At 34.7% G+C, this 21,518-nt stretch overlaps 1 protein-coding gene across 1 annotated transcript; it reads right to left on the bottom strand.

Moving 5' to 3' along the window:
- Positions 1-2,391: 2,391 nt before the first annotated feature.
- Positions 2,392-19,424, bottom strand: LOC125835913 (protein TONSOKU). The gene is made up of 19 exons (XM_049515019.1): positions 19,097-19,424; positions 15,594-16,391; positions 14,758-14,934; positions 14,331-14,422; positions 13,478-13,576; positions 12,753-13,267; positions 12,630-12,673; positions 12,282-12,533; positions 11,843-11,990; positions 11,207-11,326; positions 10,222-10,325; positions 8,006-8,129; positions 7,725-7,837; positions 4,877-4,988; positions 4,549-4,653; positions 4,393-4,459; positions 4,165-4,285; positions 3,717-3,887; positions 2,392-3,036 (listed from the first exon to the last, which is right to left on the bottom strand). The coding sequence occupies exons 1-19, from the start codon at positions 19,373-19,375 to the stop codon at positions 2,392-2,394; spliced, it is 4,086 nt and encodes a 1,361-aa protein (XP_049370976.1). The 5' UTR covers positions 19,376-19,424.
- Between the last annotated feature and the right edge of the window lie 2,094 nt (positions 19,425-21,518).

Here is a 21,518-nt window from a genome sequence, read left to right as displayed (position 1 = left end):
CACAAGGTAAAAAAAGAAGAATATTGTAATTTATGTATTGATTTTATGAAATGACAAGTATTATGAACCAACTATTTATAGAAAGGGATGACATATAAATTGAGACGGAGGGAGTACTTTATATTACAAAGTTCAGGTTTTAGAAGTTTGGCTTTTGGGCTTGTACAATTTTACGTTTAGTTTTAGTAGTACTATAGTGCCCGTTTTTGTAAAATAGTGAGAATTTTTCTTTCAAAAGGTAGTAGTATTTTCTTTTCAAAATCATGTGTATATAGTTATTGATGGTATATATCTATATTGTCTTAAAAGCATGAACTCCTAACTTGAATGTTAAATTACTATAATATTCCTAACTTAGGTTGTGACTTTTTCGATAAGTTGTGAGTGTCTTAGAAGGGTTGTGACTTTTTCAATAAGTTGTGACTTTTCCAAAGAGTTGTGAGCTTTTCAATAAGTTGTGACTTTTCCAAAGGGTTGCGACTTTTCAGCTAAGACACAAAAAACATTTGCGTATACTACCCTTTGTTGACTATAAATAGAGAGGCTTCCTCTCATTTTTCAACCACAATTTTTTTAATCTTCTACTTTTCTTTTTGCATTTTAATTTTTTTTTGTGTGATTTATTATCGTTGAGTGAGTTCAAAGTTTAGAAGAATATGAGGAACCACTTATCTAATGAAGTATGTCGTTCTATCCTAAGAGGGTATATTTCATAACCTCGAGTACTTGAGGAAAATAATTTTGATTATATAATAATGTATGTTTCACTATACATTGGTATGTAATGTTCCAATATATGAAGTTAACATGATGTAGTTTAAATTCATTTGTTTTTGTCAACAATTTCTCTTGAGATGTAGATATATGCTTCTGAATATCTTTTCCAAAATTTAGAGAATCGTCACGATTTATTTTTGATGATCAAGACAAAAGAATGATTTTATTTATCAACGCTACTTATGTGATTTCAAAATAGTTAATACTATATAAGCATTTCCCTTTTGTTTTACTTATTTACTATTTCTTAATATTTCAGTAATTTAGACGAAGAAAAATTTATATGACTTGTAATAACGCCAATTGAAGTTTGTATTAGTTTAATTTTTATTATTTATTTATTTAGTAGTTAATTTTATGATATAAATATTTCCATTAATGCAAATATATATTTATATGGGTAGGTATTTGTATATAAATTAGAGTATTATATATGTCACAAATGTATTATCAAGTTAATAAGATCTTCTAACTTCAAAATATATTATTTTAAAATGTTTCGAGTTTTTTTTAAAGAAAACACACAACAAATGTGAAAAATATGTGAATATATAAAATGCAGTTGTTCTATTCACATGTTCATATGACATCTAAACAATTTAACGTGGAATACACATGCAAAGCACATCTGGTTAGATAACAAGCAAAATACAAAGCGAATATTGTCTATAACTACATAATTGAACCTCATCAAATTGAAATAAATATATACATGATTGCATTTAAATAATAAAATTTTTCATTGACCATCTTCATAGGTTTACATGAATAAGAGATATATATGAAGATCCACGTTGAACATTCACAAAAAATCTACAATATTATTTATTGTTGAGCTTATTATTTAAATCTTCGCTTAAATAAGCAATATTATTTACTATAACATATATTTTTGGAATTGATAATCACGTGCAACACATGTGTCAAAAAACTAGAATATATATATGCATGTAGTTGCAAAAGTAAAAGTTAGATGTACGTGTGGCTAACTTTGTGTTTTTAAAACAGAAGTTGGACAAGTGAGACTTGCTTAAGTGGTTGAGCGCCTCCACTATTAACCTTATGAAGATGGTACTTCACACTAGACTTAATAATGCTTGATTAGTTTCTTGCTAGAAATTAATTAGATATAATTCTACAGAAAGAGAGGTTAAAAAAAAAATAGTGCAAGAATTAAAAAAGAAAGTAGAGATCAAATATTAACGCATGTAAATATTCTATTGTTTTTTCTTTAATAACAATACCCTTGTGAAGCAATAATATATTTGTTCCATTTCTTGATTACACTACATTCTAATGTTATTTAGTCATTCAGATTTTAGACACGTTTGTCAAAAACTCCATTTAGACTCAAAATAAAAAATATTGAAGTATCATTTCTGATGAATGCTTTGGATAAATTGACAATGATTAAACAAAACAATTCATCAAGAATTATGTTTTTCTTCAAAACACAGATATCCTTGGTTTAATCCCAACCTAATTGCCAAAAGCTATATACACTTAAGTTAGATTTCACTACTCTAAGTTTAAATAATTAGGAGCCTTTGTGAGGCTTCTGATTCTGATTGATGTTTATGGCATTATTACAAACAGAAGGTAAATCTATATAACTTAAATCCGTCTGCAGCAAGGCTTCAGATGGCAACATTTGACTCCCTCCACTGACAAATGAATTGTATTACCTTCGAAGTGCCCCCTCGATGAACCACTTCTTGAACTAGATCCCCACGCAGCATACAAACTTTCAGCTAGCTGTTTCGTGAACCCGTTATAACTAAGATCTAACAGTTGCAAGTTCTTTGCCATTTGAATAGCAGCTGGAAGCTCTTGAATGTACTCATATTCTTCTAAGTTAGAATGGTTCTTTATACAACTCTGATTCGTTGCTCGCTCTGTAACATCTACCTCCACTTGCTCATCTTCACTATCAGGAGCTTCAAGCTGATTATAATCTGTATTAACTGTACATAAATCTTCTTGACAACCTTCTTTAGCATTAGCTGCAGATACCTCAGACGTATGCTCTAAAAGGTTTATATCTGTTTGGAAGACATTTGAGCATGGATCATGTAGCAAAGCATGAATTTCGTCTTGATCTGCATTTTCAGCCACGTTGAGCTCTTCCAGATAATAGTTGTCTGATAATCCCTTTAGTATCGAAAGAATGCCAAGAAGTCCCAGTTGACATTTCTGTAATAGCAGGACTCGAAAACAACACTGGGGATTACTCACTGCTGCTGCCAATGCCCTGCCACCCTGCATTTATACACATTTTTTACATTTTCAAATTGCAAATATCGGAGTATTGTAGTGGAGTATTACAGATTAACTGATCCAAGTGTATATATTGAGAACTCTACCATACCGGAGGTAGGGTGAAGGAGCATAAAGCTTTCCACAACATGCATATTGTCAGAAGTCGAGAATTAATCCAGCTATATGTTAGAATATTATAGATCTATTCTATGTTTTAAGGTTATCAGTATAGCATATTACTTATAATTCTGTCATAATTAAGTAATTTTTCTTACAAAATAATTCTCCTTATTTCTGATAGTCTAAACTCATGTATAAGGAGGCTCTTGTACGTACAGGCATAAGTAATTTCTGTCTACTAACAAATAGCCTTATACTGCTTCCCAACCAATGGTCTTCCTTTTTTATAATTTGCCGATCTCTTTTTGGTGACTGTTTTATTAATCCACTCTTCTTTCATATACTATTTTGGTCTTCTCCCGCTACCTTTGCAATGACAACAATTGTTCAGACAGGTATTATAATCAGAAGGAAGGGCATCAATTAAGTTTCAACTCAACCCTTTTTCTGATAGGTTCGACTCACTTCACTCCGTGTTAGGTATCATTTTTCAAGAGGCACACATAACAAGGAAGGAACTGAACTACTGAAGTAATGAATAATAAGAGAGTGAAACAGACCTCTTGCTTGAGGTGATTACCCCCAAGGTCAAGCTCAACTATGCTATTAAATACAGAAACTTCTGCATTTAATCTGACAATGCAGTCAGGTGTCAGACCACAAGATGAAACGTCAAGCTTTAGTTCTTGACTTTCTGTGGACAATGATTGCATCAATTTTAACATTCCATCCTGCAGAGACATCCCAGTGTTATCAATTTTACTTAAAGAAAAAAAAAAAGGGCAACCCGGTGCACGAGTCATCCCACGATCAGTGTCTGAAGAAGGATCGCACCCTAAGGGGTGTTATGTAGGTAGCCTACCCTGACACATGTGTCAATAACTGTTTGCATGGCTCGAATCCGTGACCTATAGGTCACACAGAGACAACTTTATTGTTGCTCCAAGGCTTTCCTTTGTTTCAATTAAAGACCACATAAAATAGTTAAAAGGTAGATGAGTCGCTCACCGTCCCTATACTAGTGTTTCCAAGCAGTAATCCAGACAAGCAAGAGCTCTTGATAAGTTGACAAAGACTCTCTATTACAGGCTTGCTTAGCTTTATTCCCTTCAAACTAAGCTCTTGAAATCTACAACACGAAATACAAGATCATGCACTTTGTAATACTTGAACCAATCTTGAGCTTTTACATGTATAAAGAAGAATAAAGCAAGTCAACGAAGTTCAAGGATTTGCCTCTTTAAGTTGGTAAGTGTAACCAAAAGATTTATAACGGCATTTGCAGCTACTGGGTGGTTGTGTCCTATACAATGAAAGATAGAGACAAATAAGTAATGCATCGAAAAGGAAACATTCTTTCGAACTATCGTTCAAATAGTCAATTATAAGTACCTAAAGAAAGATGTGTAAGCACTGATCCAGAAGTCAGTGAGTCAGCAACCTTTTGAATTGTTCTGGATGTGATTGAACATTGCTCAATGTTTAAACTATAAAGAGCTGCAGAAGAAGAGCTATGTGAGAAATGCTGACGAACACTGCAACTAGAAGAGCCTGTAATGAGCCGTTAAATATGGAGCCTACTCAATATCTTGCCAGTTTTAGGCTAATCAAGCACTCATCCAATTCATGCAGAAGGGAAAGCAACAGCATACTCACTTCATGAAAAGCAACTAGATGATAGTTTTATTTTTAAAATATAAAAGAGCGAGAATCTCCATACCTTTGCAGTTCTGCAAGATAGTTGAAAGATATGATGCACATGCATCAGTCAAACGGTTCCCAGATAAGTTGAGTACTTCCAATCGGGCATATAGAACATCGCATTCACAAATCTGTAAATTTGTACAATCAGATAAGACTTTCTACTGGATCAATTCAGAATGTTATGTCTTTCATCAGCTCGACTGCAAACAAAAGAAAGATGACAAAGTGTGGCATGTGGATGATCTCAAATCATAAGTGACTTTATTGTGTCTCCCTCAGGATCTGACTAAATAAAACAGTTTAGGTGCCTCCCTGAGTTACAAATCTATCTACCCAACTAACATTATCAGCATTACATACTTTTCTGCCATTTGAGGCATAAAAGACTATACCTGAACTGACTAAGAGGTTCTCATGAGAGATAATTCAGAGTCTCTTCATATTCTGAAACTTCTATAAATGATTCAGGATCAATTTCATGCTAAATGTCATGCCGCCAAAACAGATAATGGAGAAGAATATTTCAATTTTAAATTTAGGAATTATTTTCTGAAAGTGGAATTGTTCATAAAGTTCTAGTGCAGATACCAGAATGGAATATCTGAAAAAAATAAAAATCACCTTTCTGAGGTAGCTAGATAAATCATGAACTAGTAATGATCCAAATCAGTCATCCAGGGAAGCTATCTTAACAGCAACTTAACAAAACAACAAAGCCCTCAAGAAACTAGAGATTCGATTCACTAGGCCAGTTGTACTTTAGAAGTTTCTAAAAGTTGAGTCGTTACTAATAATACTCTAAAAGCACTAAGATGTTTTGCTATTTTCATATTCGCTCTCATCAAGACTCAATCCAAAATCAGTCAAATACTCAAATGTTTCTTCTTGGATTACTTCCCCTCCAAAAGGATTACAAATATTACTCTCCTTATGCACAAAATACTTGCAAAAACCATGAATTCAACATTCATAAAGAATGTACCTTTACCCCAAAACTCAGACATGGAGTTCGCCACTGTGTCAGAAAAACTATCAATTTTGGGATTCCCATCACTCTTGTGACAACAACACCCAAATAATTCTCTACATTTGAGGATCAAACCACGTCTCAGTTTGGGATTCCCATCACTCTTGTGACAACAACACCCAAATAATTCTCTACATTTGAGGATCAAACAACGTCTCAGAGAGTGCACACTAACCTCTCTCGTCCTACTCCCAGTCCTAAGTAACAGAACAAGGAACCTAAAGTTTGCTCCAGATGTCAGAAGGATCCTAAATTGATGCAATACACATTTTGTCAGCTTTTCCCTGACAAGATCCAGAGTCAAACTATGAGGGAAGATATTCAAGGCAACACATATTCTTGTTCTCTACCAGTGTTGTCAAAGGTGTGTTTAAACCTTGAAGCGAAACTCAAAACATGTTGAGCACTTTGCATCGCTTAGTGTAAACTTCAGTTTCGTCATCAAGGCTCTAAGACATACTTTCCTTACCAACGAGTGTTTCATGAAGAGGCAACACTAAACAATTAATATTTCACTTAGTTGTTTTTTTTTCCAGTTTCTTTGTCCATATATTTGTTATTCATGCTAATAATTATTAGTCCTAGATGAAACATATTTATTTGTATTTATTCTCCATTTGTGCCTTTTTTTCATTACAGCACACGCTTTATTTGCGCTTTGTGCTTAGAGCACCACCAGACCTTAAAGCTTTTTTACACTCTATGATTTTGATAACACTGTTCTCTACAAAAAAAATATTATTTAGTTAATGAGCTTTGTATTCCTATTGCACAAGGAAAGGGAACCGAAGCCTATACTCATGACTATATTGTACACTTTGTTACTTGTTGAAGTGTGTGACCATCTCAACTAAAAGGTTAAGTTGTTTTAGAAAGTACACATTTATTGGTTAATTGTATTCTCAACACGACCCCTCACGTGGGGGCCTGATTCTTTTTCATGGGCAAAACACGTGGAAATTCTTTCTTTTTATAAGGGTGGCGGTAATATTCGATCCGAACCTCTGTCTGTTCTAATATTGAAGCGTGTGAGTGTGACCATCTCATCTAAAAGTTTAAGCTATTAGAGAGAGCACACTTTTATTAGTTAATTATATTCTCAACAGCCAATAAGAAGTTGTCCCATCTACAAGCTTCCACCACCAATCTGAACAATATAAGAATTTCTTAGCAGCATAAAGGAGGATCTACAACAACCTAACAAGAAGGAAGTTGTGAATGTATCTATCATGAAACATTTCCTCCTGTTGCAAAATGTCATATTTTAATTTTGCTATCCTTGACAGTTAATCTTGTCTAGGGCCTGCATCAACTGGATATTAAAAATGCTTTCTCAATAGCTACCTTGAAGAGAAAGGCTACATACTACTTTATTTGGATCTGAACCAATATCAGATTAAAGTTGTTTATATGGAACAGCATAGATAGAACAACGGAAAAGAAAATCCTCTTATTGATTGAATGAGAAAGCAGAGGAAAAAAGTCATTATACCCTCCTTTAATCATCTTAATACATAATAAAAACATTATCCTAATCTTTGTAACGTGTAATAAAAAATGTTAGTTGGAAGTTTGCCTTGAGGAAGGCAAACTTTAAAATGTCAAACTCTTCCAATATATTCATGGAGTTGGAAGTAAGTATTTTAAGCTACAGAAGATGTCATATACATTTTGACTTGAACAACCAGAAAAATGCTACATTAACTGCTGCCCTCAGAGCATGATATCTTCAGCAAGAACATGGCTGTGTTGTGCACAATTCATGAGTACATTGTATATCACATTTAAGAGGCAAAGAAAGTCATATTTCAAAGTTCTAATAATTATTTAGTAAAACCTGGAACAAGGCAGTTGAACCAAGTCGATTGCAGTGCAAATCCAAGGTCAAACCACCATATTTTTGCCCTGATGCGATGAATACTTGCTTAAGCTTCTCTATTGTTCCATTTCCTGGTACATTGCCAAGATTAGGAAAAAGAATAGCAAAAAGGTGAACTTATATTTCACAGAAATGATAATGGCTAGGAATCAAGCTATTTGATAAACATAAATAGCAAATCGGAGTGTGCACTTTTCGGGTAGCAGTATGAAGAAAGATCTTGACCATATGATTGTTACCTAACAGATTGTGTGAAAGGTCTAAGACAGCAAAAGTTTTGTGTACATAGAGGGCATTGATTAATGGTGTAACTGATATATCTTGCAGTTCGCAATCAGATACCACGACTTCATCCTCCGACACCTGGTAAAGATATATAAAAGAAGCCATCAAACTAATGATTAGGGGGTTATGTAAACACATTAATTTTCTTGCTCTGATTTAAATACGATTGCTAAAATTGCTATTATGTCTCCATCCAAAAAATCATGTGCAGCCCCACTTTAAGATATTAACAGTTTGTCTGGGATCTTGAAACAGCTAAATATCAGTAATACTTTTCACTTTAAATGATGCCAAGCCCATTCTTTTATTCTTGTTGCTGCACTATCCTTGTTGTTGCACTGTTTTGGCTGATGGAGTTAAAATATATTAGGGCAAGTGGTCCTATTATTTTTGGAAGAAAGAAGCGGATCATAGAAAAATTTTGGGATATTCACAGACAAGCTAGCAAATTAAAAAATTTCACAGTGATAAGGTATTGAGATTTTTCCTTTGCTCTTGGGCATGAAAATTGAATACAGTTGGGCTGATGTAATGCTTTTGTTAAAGAAGTGATAATGGATAAGAATTAATGGCTAACCATAAAAGCAAGTAATGATGTGATATTCATTGTGAATGGGGTAATCATTAGTCAATTATGAGTCTAAAAACTTTAAAGAATTTGGAACTTAAAGCCACTGTAGGCTGTGAACTGGTGCAGCAATGTGGTTTGCTACGAAATTAATTACACTTTTTCATCTAAGATTATTTACGCACGGTTTGTCTATTTGGGAATAGAGTGCTAATTTATTGTGCAGATAATTCACTAATTAAGTTTGTTAGTGATGTGGAGATATTCTTTAATCTTTAAATGATGGTTTAAGGTGTGAGATATTAGGGTTTAGCTCTAAGCTTAAAAGTTTGGGATATTGAGACTTGACTCCGACTAGCATAATTGATATCATTAATCAATATTTTGCATAGATTGAGGCCATTGGAGGCTGTTAGGTTGGTGTTCTATCCATTGCAAGGTTGGGGAACTTGTTATTAGTGAGGTAAGTGAGACTTTAAGCTTTAGTGCTTGCTTTTCAAACCTGCTTTGAAAATATGCTTTATCTGTCTAGTCCATGTGTTGGGACAAGCATGAGCTTGGCAGAATCAGTGGTCTTTCATCAGCCGTAGATATGCTATTTTGTGAAGAATATCGAATTATTTTTTTAGAAGTGATACGTGGGGTGACGTTGGATATCTTTCTTCATTACCGTGTTATAGTTACTAGGAGAATACATAGCTGTCGTAATATGTTAGGGGTCTTGTTCATGCTGTATACTTTGAGGCATCATATATGTTGTCATGGACATGTCGGGGTGCTAGGCTGATCTCCTTCACTACCGCTTATGACAAGCTTGGAGTGTGGATTGAATTGAAACAGGTAGCGTCCCCATTGAACATTTGTTAGGACTTATTGAGCATTATATTATGAAGTATATTCCTGTACATATCAGTTACATGTTCGCTGTGTAGTTGTATTTTCTAATACTTGTTTCAGGGTATTAAAGTAGCGGGTCGAGGATCTTACTGAATTATATTTATATATAGCTCACTCTTTACATGCATGTCCATGCGAACACTGTTGCATAGGGTGAGACTAGTGGCTGGCGAGTCCATTCGCGTAGATCCTGTTGCTGAGGTGCACCTTCGCATTATTCGTGGAGGCTAAACTCATGTAACTCTATTAGATGCTCCATGGTCTTATTGTGGAATTTGGGATAGAGAATTGGTATTTTGGTGATCGTTGAATCAATGGATTGATTATGGATTTTGCGGGATTATTATTCTCCTTTTGTTGATTATTACTAATGTGATTAGACTTGTGCATAATGCTCTCAGTACTTAGATAGTTTGGGTAAGTGTTTGAGTATTTGGTTCTCCCGATTGATGAGTGATGTTGTTAGCAGGTGTCAATCACATCTAGGAGGTATTTTGGGATGTGACAACTAGGTTTGGTTCTAATTTACAAAATCATGCTAAGAGAAGACCCCAACCCAAAAAATAATTTAGTTCAGAGATGCTTATATCAACTCCTTGACAAGCTACTAACTTGTTAATGAATATGAATGCTCCACAAAAGCTCTGACATCTTAGAAACAAAAGCTAAGGTATTGTTGGAAATGTAATGAAATTTGTATCTTACCTCTTGGTTGTACAGCATCTTAAGAACCTTCAAGATCGGTGGCTGAGACAGCTCCTCGCAGCAATCAATGTACAGTTTCATGAGATGCTTTAGAACCCATACTGCTGATGACAAATTTGAAGCTTATAATGTAGGGGATATAAATGACATGGCTTTGTACATTTCAAAATCTTAAAATAGCCAACAATTTTTATTTTATTATATTTTGCTTTTTTCTTTCCAAACCGACTCCCAAAAAGACTTCATCTTTCCAGAGATCAAGTCTTTTTTCTCCTCTAGTTGCATAAAATTATTAAGACTTGCCATAGCCATTATAGTTATTTGCATTAATTCCATAGCAATCTCAAGAGCAGGGAAAGCAAATATCTCTATTAGGAAATAGTACATTCATGTGTTTCAAACCAATATATTATTTCTCCTTTATACATTTCCAGCTACCGAAAAGCGATATTTGGCATCATGAAGGCTGCCACAATGAGATGATGACCAAGTCCTTGTCTGCATTGACTATTTGATGGCACAAACTTCACTATATGGAAGGACAACTGGAGAATGGTAGCATGGATTACAGTCTGTCTATTTCTAGGAATGAGTTGTTGCTTAATGCTAAATTTTAGGAATATTAACCCATATAACATGTTGCCACCAGTCTTCTATTTTAAAATGCTTGATATAGGCTGTAAGTATTTGTAGGATTCTCTATGTAGTTATAATAATTACTATGGTATATTGTGAAAATGGGGCTAGTAGGAGGTAAACTACACCCAAAAAAATATCACTACTATAGCACTTCTCCAAAATTTCATCTAGCACTAAATTTCAAGTCATCTTCGCATCCTTAACAAGTTTTGTATTCACAACTTAAGAGAATTAGAAACACATTAGAGTTTACTCTTTTGACAAGAAACTACTAACGATTTGAAAAGTAGCAATTGAAGGACAGGAAAATGAGTATCCGAGAAGGAACAGATCAGAAGAAACATACCATCGATTGAAACTTCAATGCATGCCTTTCCAGCCATATTATCTTTTAGGATATTAACTGCTTCTAATGATTCTATAACTCTTCCTTCATGCATCATATGTTGGATGACTGGCACTAGGCCTATGAAGAAACTAATCTATATCAGATGACTGACATGTGATGCCAAGACAAATTAGAAAACAAACTTATCCGGATATTGTCTGCACTTCACAGTAATTTTATACAAATACATTCAACGGATAGAGCAGATCACTTGAACTCTTTCTGCAGCTTTGTATCAACCTTCATCAAGGTTCCTTAAAAAATTCTGATAACAAAGTATATGAAAATCCTGCTTCTTTGCTGCTCTATGGTATTTTAGAAAATCTTAGAAGTTCTCATACTGATAATAGGAACAGCCGCAGCAGTAGCATTAGGAGCAATAATAAACCTTTAAATAATAAAAAAAAAATCGATGCATTAATGTTGTATTCAAAATGCTCATTTTGCAAAGCACTGGAACATTCATGAGTTGCAGTAGCTATGTCTTCTTGCTCTTCACTGAATACTGGTTGATGCCTCGTGAAAAGTAATAAATCAACAATTTGAGAAGGTGAGAGTGTGAGACTAACTACAAACTGAAACTTATTTCCCTACCTTTAGATCTCTCCTCAGCTGAGAGCTGTAAATAGAACAAGCATGCTACCTCAACTTTCATCTGCTCTAAGCTGAGCTTTGTGCCAGCATTACCTGAATCCCACTTTACATGTACTACATTGTTGCCAATTCTGAAGAGAATATGTTGCTGTTAAACACATCAAGTAAGAGAGATAGTCAATTATTGCAGTGTAATAACAGTATTCCAGTAAATATGTTAATGTTTGACAATGTTTCCTATAATGAACCAAATAGATCTAATGTTGTACATGTGATGGGTCAACGGCATAGTTATCGTATTGCATATTATGGACATAAAGTTAGACTTATCACTAACTTAAGGTGAAAACAGAAACATATAAACTGACTTGGTATTTAACTTTCTGTATTAACAATTATGGCCAGTAACATAATATCTTGAGGCTTAATTTACACTCACACAATGTTCACCACAAGCATGCAGAGTGAGATCAGAAATACTGTCATTGCCAGAAACATCTGCATCCAATTCTCTGCCACAAGCTCCATAACTAAACTTTGGAGCAGACCTTTTTGTGCTTGAATATGTGAAATCCTTGTCGTCCCTTAAACCTAACTCAGGAGTCCTAGATTTGTCGGAGCAAGTACTTTCTTCAAGATTGATAGGGGTACAAGCACTGACAACACATCCTGAACCAACTGGTGAAACTTCCTGCCACACAATCAACTTTCTTGTTAATAACAAGTACTTGATCAAATTCTCCAGAAGGAAACTATTTTTTCAAATTCTTGTAAAACAATTGAATACCTTCAGTCCATGAGAAGGACTACAGCGATGTTTTGTGTCTTTAACTGCAAATTTACCCAAATACTGATCAGTGTTCTATTTCTTTCATGATATAAACTTACTAGTGGCTGCAGACCAACTCACATTCATCAGAAGTAGCAACAGTTTCTACAGAACACTTGTGAGAGATTCTTCTTGAGCAATGGCCCATTTCACCCTCTAGAGGAGTAGAAATAATCCTGCTGGAGCTGTATACATCCTCATTATCATCTTCGTCATCAGAGAGAACAAGGCGGACACGTTTACGACCAACTGCTTGACTACCAGCAGGTCTCGACATGCTCGGGGACGGAGAATCAGGTAGCTCAGTAGTAGCAATATGTGTTTCTACATAAGCTGATTTCAGCTTAGATAGGTTCTTACTGGGACGGATAAGTGATTTCAAAGGCAGATCCTCGAATTCATCTTCACTGCTGTGAGATTTTGATTTCTTGAAACCTCTCTTAGCTTTCTTTGGTGTAATGCTATCATATGACGTGATTGGCGATTGGTTGCCGGCCTCTGTTTCACTTTCAGAACAGCAATCCCCTGCAACATGTTCTGCTTCAAGATCTCCAATTTTTGACTGCTTCAATTTGTCAATTGACGACTGCAACCTCCTGTAATGTTTCATCTTATTACTAACAAAGGAATATATATATATATATACACATATATATATGATTATATGTACACACAAAATCCCTAATAATCAATGATATTCAATATGTAGACTATGCACAAGACAAGAAAATCTAGGCATTTACTTTTTCAGTAACATGTTACTGATGGACCAAAATCCAAGGACTTCAGGAGTAAAAGCATTTTACCTGGCCTCTTCCACATTATCAAATCTGATCATCTGGCTATAGTGCATATTTTCTAGAGCAGACAACTGAATCGAGGGCTTCTTTGCCTGAATGGCAATCCTGCAAAATGATAATATAGTTGGCAGACATTAGAAGGGGAAAGCATTGATGAATTAGGTTGTTAACCATTTTTGTTCTAGAATTTTTAGCTTTCTTTTTTACAGCTTTTCATTTTGTCTCAAGTAAAGCTACTTGTATACCATCAAGTAAGCACACAGAAATGGAGAATATGGAAAATGACAGTGTCCATAGAAGTATTAACACACCCTGCATGGGTGCATCCCAAATCACAGACTTAGTTTGAGTAGGCAAATATGAAAATTAGAGTTAAAATTATATGGTAGTTTAAAGGAAAGTGGACTTGTAGGTTTGAGATACTTCAGGGATGAAAGATGTGTACACAAATTTTGAAGAAGTACAGTATTAAAAAGGAATGTATAGCAGAGGAAAGAGGTTTCCATTTAAGGAGGATACCAATAGGAGATATGTTAAAAAAGAAAGTACTATATTCCTATAGGGACGATGGAGTATGAAAAAAATGAACAAAATATATGAACTACTTAAGGATTGGATCATTCTCGTTAGGTAAATGATGATCTTTTACTTTACCAAAGAGAGAGAAAGACCACACACGCAGAGAGATTTTACTGAGGAAGTACAATGAAAACACAACATATCAAGCTTTAGACACCATATAACCCCGCATGAGAAATTTAGTTCCAGTCGGGCATCTAAACTCTTGCAGCCAAGCACATTTGACTCGTATGCTGGATACCACTCATTCATTGAGATAGTGATAATAAAGATGCTGTACCTGTAACCCTCTTCAAAAGCCGCCAAAGCACCTCCCCAATTACCATTACAATCCAGTACATTTCCAATATTGATCTTTGCTAGTGCTTGTCCCTGAAATCACTATAAATGTGTTAAAGAAGAGATTACTAAATACTCAAAGAGAGATATAAATTAGTCAATTCTTTTGCAGAGATTCCAGTTCCCGACAAGTCCCAAGTGCACACATCCCAATATGATCATAATATCTCAGGCACCTTTCATGAATAAGAATGAAAGTGAGATTGCGGATATGTTTGTTAAGCATAACAAGTGTTAAATTAGGTCTTAGGCCTAACTCACACCCCAAAAGCTAGCTCAAAGGGAGGAGGATTGCCCAAGCCTTATAAGGAGTCCACCCATCTCATTAACCACCGATGTGGGACTTTTGTCATTCTTTAACAAATTACCTCCAAATTTCCAATTGATCTGTATGTATCCAAGCTCTTGTTGTACCATTTAAGAGCTTTGTCAAAGTGCCTAAGCTTCTGGTGTGATTCTCCAATGGCTAGAAATGAGTCGCTTAATTTCTCTTTGTCACAGAGTGCAATTGCTGTCTGCTTCTTCTTTTTGGCATATGTACGATGCTAACCACAAGAATAAAGGTACCAAATTACAAAACTTCCAATTACTTAATTGAATACAACCAGTCAAAAACAGAAAAAATTACTGTTGTCACATTTCTATCATCAAGAAGCTCCTTTGATTAACACAATGCATTCAATGTATAAATGAAAAGGGAACACAAAGAATTAGAAGAAATGAGGTATTTGGTTCCACGAATGTGTTGGAACTTGCACTCCAGTCATTAGACTGTCACAAAAATATCCACACTCAGAGGTCCAAAAAAAAGATTAAAAACATAAATGGTGCTTCCAAATCAGACCTCAGTTCTTGGATATACCTCAATCTATTGAGATAGATATGAAAAATTACTGTTTGAGATTTTGGAAATTAAATCAGTTCTTTTTGGCCAAAGAAACACATTGAAATGACTGCCAATAACTAATCTTTCTTAGAAATTGATTAAGCAAGAAAAAAAGGAGATGTGTGTAAAAAAGAAGGATTAATAGCGCAGAGGAGGTACTGATCGACACAAGCTCGTCAAGCAAAAGATCCATAATTTTTGCCAAGACAGAATTAGGTTTGGAAGCATGATATTGGATGATGAAAACAAATCATGGAAATATGCTAGCAAGTTAACTGGTAGTTGAAATAAAAGCAAGAAGGCATGAAGAGAACGTACTTTTACCCATGCAAAGATTGCACTACATTTCTCGATGAGACGATCAAGTGCTGAATTTTGTTGCAGCAGGCACTTCCTCTCACCCTCTGTTCCTCTAGCTATTTCTATTTCCCTTGAGAGCTTTTTGAGACTTTGTTCTCCTATTTTTATCTCATCCATTACCTTGCGTGCTTCTTTCACTATTTCAATGTTTTGATTGGCTTGACTAATCAAAGCATCTTCATCTTCCATGGACTTCGCCAGTTTGAGAGCCCATTCATAACATTTCATGGCCTCATCATACTTTTGAATCCTGTAATGCAACTCCCCAAGATTTATATATCCCTTTGCCTCCCCTTGACAGTGCCCTATCCTATGACAAATGGTAATATCTTTCTCAATGTGCTCCCGTGCTTTATTCAAATTTCTTAGCTCGGTGTAAACATTTCCAAGGTTATGATGGAGCCTGCTACGTCCATCATCATCCTCACTTACCTCTTCTTCATCACAGATATCTAATCCTTTAATGAGAATTCTTTCAGCTTCTTCCAAGTTATCAAGATCAACTTCAAGCATACCAATGTTGTTGTAGGCATCAATGTATTCCTTCACAAAAGAATGTTTGCTCAATTGTAAATTCTTCTTCAGAGTTTTGGCAAGATCCAGTGACAATTTGAAATACTTTCTAGCATTCCGAACTGAATCATGGTCATCCTCCGACTTCAGAAAAATTTCATGATATGTTCTTCCCAGTTGAGTGCTGGCTCTTTGCTGCTCAACAAGGTCATTTTCATCCTTGGCAAGCTCTAAATGCTTTTTCTGTACCATACAAATAATAAGTATTGACGATAAACAAATGAAACATATACGCTGCAAACATAATTGTTGGAATATTGACGTTTTATGTGAAGAGTAATACAAAACGAGAAATGGGCATTTCTTTTCTTTTTTTTTAAAAGGAAAATATATAGAAATAGATTATAAGTCAGTTTGGCTTGATAACAACACGAAGAAATACAATGTTCAATCAATGACGAGCTATTTTCACTCTTAAGATTTATCTTTCTCATGAAACGTATTAGGTTTGGAATTTGCCATCCAAATAGCAGATTTATAAGAGTGAGCATGAGGGGTTCACCAAATATGAATATTAGAGAGGCAGGAGAGAAACCAGTCCAGCGTCCCAAAAGCACGAACAGAGCACTATGCATATCATGAGAACAAAATTGGATGCCTAAGGAGGTGACAAATGACATTGTTGCCCTATTATACACTGAAAAGAATCAAATAATTTCAATAGCATCTTGAAATCCTAAAAATATGTCAGACATAGAGTGACAGAAAATCAAGTTCCGAGTCAACAAGTGAATGTAAATGCTTGAAAAATTAGATTTTAATACTAAAGATAAGGCCCAGCCATACAGGAAAAGAACGTGATATGAAAAAATCAGCACCACTCATATATTTTCATATGGTTAACGTAATGATTCCACAGGTAGTTGTACTGAAAAATGTGAACTCTGTTGGATCTCCAGCTGTTGGTATAACCAATATTAAGGTAACTTTTTTTTTTTGAAATTGGTAAGGTTGAATTCTTCAGCATTAACGGTATGCTGGAAACCTCCAAAAAGGGATAATTACAGATTTCCTATCAAATATATAATCTGATCTATATCATCTATATAAAGTGTTTACACCAAAAAAGTAGAGATACTATACAATTCCATTTAACTTTGTGGATGGAATTGGACCTATCTTCAAAATATCTTCCATTTTTTTCTTTCCAATCTGACCACCATACACATGATGGTATTAGCTTCCACCATCTCTTTTGACTCTTACTGCCTCCCCTCCTAATCCAGCAGCTCAACATATCTGATGTATGTTCTGGCATTGTGCAGTTCATACTTGTGATGTTGAGAAACAGGTTCAAAATTTGAGCAGCAAACTTACAATACAAGAAGAGACGGTTATTTGTTTCCCTTGTCAAGTTGCACAAAAAACACCTAGGGACCAGTTGCCTGCCTTTCTTTTGTAGAACTTTTTGTGTTAAACATGCTCTCTTTATCACTAACCAGGTGAAACACTTTACTTTTGTAGGAATGTCACTCTTCCAAAAGTAACTCCAATTATATTTTCCTCTTTTGTAGGAATTGTTGACGGAAAAGACTCCAGCCTTACTATGTTTCCCAGGATCTTGTATGTTGATATTGTGGTTATAATCATTCCAGCTAGTTTTCCCAATAGCGCTGCCACACTCTCCACCTCCCAGTTATTAAGTAGTCTTCTTAAAGATATGTCCCATCCCTGTTTTGTCCAACAGACACTCACTTTAGCATCAGGGTTCTCACAGATTAGAAATCTGGAAAAGTTCCCTAAGAGAGGTTTGGTCTATCCAGCCATCTTTCCAAAATTTAGTTTTGTTTCCATTACCCACCAATATTAAGGAAACAAGAAAATAATCCTTAACTAGGTAACTGATTATATAGAGAGAAAAAAGATATTAGATCTTAAGCCCACTGAAATGTCATTAGCATTACAAACTATAACGTCACAAATATACAATTAATTAAAGCATATTGCATCGCCATTTAGTGCAGCTTTTTAGTTCAAGAGTTAGAGAAGTTCCCATGCAAAATAAAACTAAAGCAAATTTCAGAACTTTTCATTTCAACAGACAATAACTTGATTCAATCTGACACATCTAGCGTACTAAAAAAAATGAACATTAGCATAAAAGTTGGACCTACACCGACACTTTGCTAGGATTTGACCCTTAGATCAACTGTACAACCAGCAAATCCATCTTGGGTTCCCCTGGCTAGGCATTTATTCTCTGCCATTTTTCTTCCACTTATTTTTTATAACCATGGTATCCAGGCTAAATTGTGTGCACCTCGACTAGCTCCATGAGATACCTGCCACCTCTCACCAGCAACGGGTAACAGGTAACTCTGTCCACCAAGGCTAGAACAGATGAGAAGAAATCACCAAATGTTTTATCTCTAATGAGATTTGAACCTAAGACCCCGTGGTGCTCAATCCACTTCATTGATCACTAGGTAACATATTCTCGACCATTTGAATTATGTTTATCAAAGTCATCTACGGAAGTATAATGATTTATGCCCTTAACACTTCATCCCCAGCAACCCAAATATTCTTATGTGGCTTGCAGCTAATGCATTTGTTTCTAGTTAATAGCAGGCATCCCCAAAGAAACCAATTAGACATCTACCTAGATAATCAACCTTGACAATGTTTCTCAAATAAAATTTACATTTCTTTCTAAACAGTTTAAATTCTATGTGCCATTAAAATATTGCACAATCAGCTCATTGCAAATTCACCTATTGGTTCTGTTGCCCATTAAATTTTTAAACTTTATGTCAAACAGATGTCAAAAAATAAAATGAAGTTATTTTCTTCGAGTTAAATTGTAAAGGTTATGTTCAACATTTCGAGTAATGCTAAATAACTTGCTACAACCAGCTAAGCTAAATGTAATCACTAAGCACGTTTACCTGGAAAGTGAGGGCGTGTTCGTAGTCCTGAAGGCGGAGATAGACTTCACCAAGGGATTGACATGACGGAAGAAGCTGCTTCTCGGGCAAGTAGTTGAGTGATATTTCGTAGTCGATTCGGAGCCAACGAAGCGCCTCTACATACTCTCCTCGGTTCTTCAGCATGTCGCCGATCAAATTTGCCCATCTCGCCTCCTCCTTTCGGTTCCCCTCTGCTTTTGCGCTTTTGTAAGCTCTCTTCGCCTCTATTAGCTGGTTCTGGCTATCGTTCTTGCCCATTCAATTGATGATCTATTGCTGTGCAATTTGGAATTGTGAGAATTTAGGGCTTTTTGCTTTACTCTCTACTTTGCTGAGCTGCTTTTTTTTCCTTCTCTTTAATGGCGGGGATGTTGAAAAGGGGCTTTCAATTATTCGCGCCAAAAATGTTTCGTCTTGTTGGGCTTTAAATAGATCCGAGACTACACAACTACAAGATATGAAATAAAAATGAGAAAATTGAATATAATAGCAAACTATTAATTCAAATTAAATTCTATAAATATAGTTTGATTTAATTGTACCTCATAGCAAACTGTTGTTATTTCACCTTTATCCTATTGAATTTTGCTCGCTACTCTCGTTCTCTCCCTCCCCTCTCTCATTTTTTATACAAACGCAAGTGTATAAAGTGTGTTTGTGTTTATATAAAGCGAGAGAAAATTGTATATACATATGTTTTCGTTCCCAGATCTCGCTCTCTCACTTTATACAAAAAACGCAAATTGTATAAAATGCGTTTGTGTTTATATAAAGCGAGAGAAAATTGTATATACATATGTTTTCGTTCCCAGATCTCGCTCTCTCACTTTATACAAAAAACGCAAATTGTATAAAATGCGTTTGTGTTTGTATAAAGCGAGAGAAAATTGTATATATACATATATTTTCGTTCCCCTCTCTCCCTCTCTCCCAGATCTCGCTCGCCACTCTCCCAAATCTCGTTCTCTCACTCGCCTCTCTCACTTTATACAAAAATGCAAATGTATAAAATGCGTGAAAATTGTATATATACATATATTTTCGTTCCCCTCTCTCCCATCTCCCAGATCTCGCTCGCTCACTCGTCTCTCTCACTTTATACAATTGATCTTTTTGTATATGTATACCAAAGCAGATTATACATCTGCTTTCTTTTGTATATGTATAGCGAAATATACATATTTATGTTTATTATGAAGCGCAATTATGCAAACTTTGCTATAGCATACAAATATGAATTTGTGTTTGTTATATGTGAAAGTTGCTCAATAAAAATAGGGCAAAGGATAGAAATCACATACTTTTAAGACAAAATTACTATTTGCCCTTTATAAGTTTATAATTACAGAAATCCCTCAAACGGATACAATAATATAAGCGTTGATACATTAATCTGATGGGCGAGATACATTAATCGTTAAGTAAGATACATTATATTTTACACATGATACACTAATTTGATGCGCGAGATACATTAATCTGATGCGCAAAAATGAGGGATTTTGGAGATTTGTAAAACTAATAGGGGATAATGGTAATAAGAGAACTTAAATGTGGGATTTCTGTCATTTTTCCTAATATATTGTATCGTGTTTATAATTCAAGGTTGATGTAATGAACGAGATCGAAACAAATAAAAAAATATTTGAAGTCGTTAATTTATCGACTGTAAAAAAAGAAGAAGAGTAATTTCATGTTGAAGGAACATGTTCTTTGATGGAGTTTTGAATTGTTTAACTAATCCATTTTTTGTGTTAATATATTTTATTATTGTTGAATCAATGAAAATTATAGCGCATTATGTAGGATTGGATCTTCTTACACAAATTGAGATATTTGTACAACATATTTATTTATTTTCAATTGTAATTTATGATATTTCGCCAGTATACACTCTTATTTAGTGATGGATATTAAATGTTTCATGTCATAATTTAAAGAAGTGAAAAAAAGACCAAATTAGTGTAAAAGAAAAATTATTTAGACCATATAAACAAAAACAACTCAAGTACATTAGTCATTACTATATTTTTTTCGCGACAAACTTCTTCGTTTTGTTAAAATGAACCAACGATAGTTTTACTACAAACATTTCAGCATTTTGATTTATGATTTAATCATGATAAATAAGTGTGATTTGACGTAAATACAAAGTACACCTAAATTTTAGCATAGTAATTAGTAACAATAACATGATAAAATGCTTAAATTATAAAAAAAAAACATAACAGTGTATTGCAAATAAATAGCTGGCCAACTCTATCATAAATCTGTAGCCAATGTGAGAAGTTTGAAAAATCTTTACTATAAAGAAAGCACAGTAATTATATCCCACATCGCCAGATGAAGAAAACGGATAAAGCAGGTGAGTATAAAATTGGGCCAACGAGGATGAAGAAAC

The sequence above is a fragment of the Solanum verrucosum genome, unplaced genomic scaffold (genome assembly GCF_900185275.1).
Source record: "Solanum verrucosum unplaced genomic scaffold, falcon-dt-bn FXZP01000128.1, whole genome shotgun sequence".
NCBI classification, from domain to species: Eukaryota; Viridiplantae; Streptophyta; class Magnoliopsida; order Solanales; family Solanaceae; genus Solanum; species Solanum verrucosum.
The sequence above is the reverse complement of the archived record's forward strand: the minus strand, read 5'-3'. Positions and strand labels throughout refer to the sequence as shown.

What these genes read in the sequence shown, in the direction of transcription:
- LOC125835913 (XM_049515019.1), bottom strand. Translation starts at nt 19,375, where the DNA reads ATGGGCAAGAACGATAGCCAGAACCAGCTAATAGAGGCGAAGAGAGCT. An exon ending in GTCCTTCTCATGGACTGAAG is followed by an intron (nt 12,534 to 12,629) that starts GTATTCAATTGT and finishes ATTGTGTGGCAG; the next exon opens with GAAGTTTCACCAGTTGGTTC. An exon ending in CATTGAAGTTTCAATCGATG is followed by an intron (nt 10,326 to 11,206) that starts GTATGTTTCTTC and finishes ATTTGTCATCAG; the next exon opens with CAGTATGGGTTCTAAAGCAT.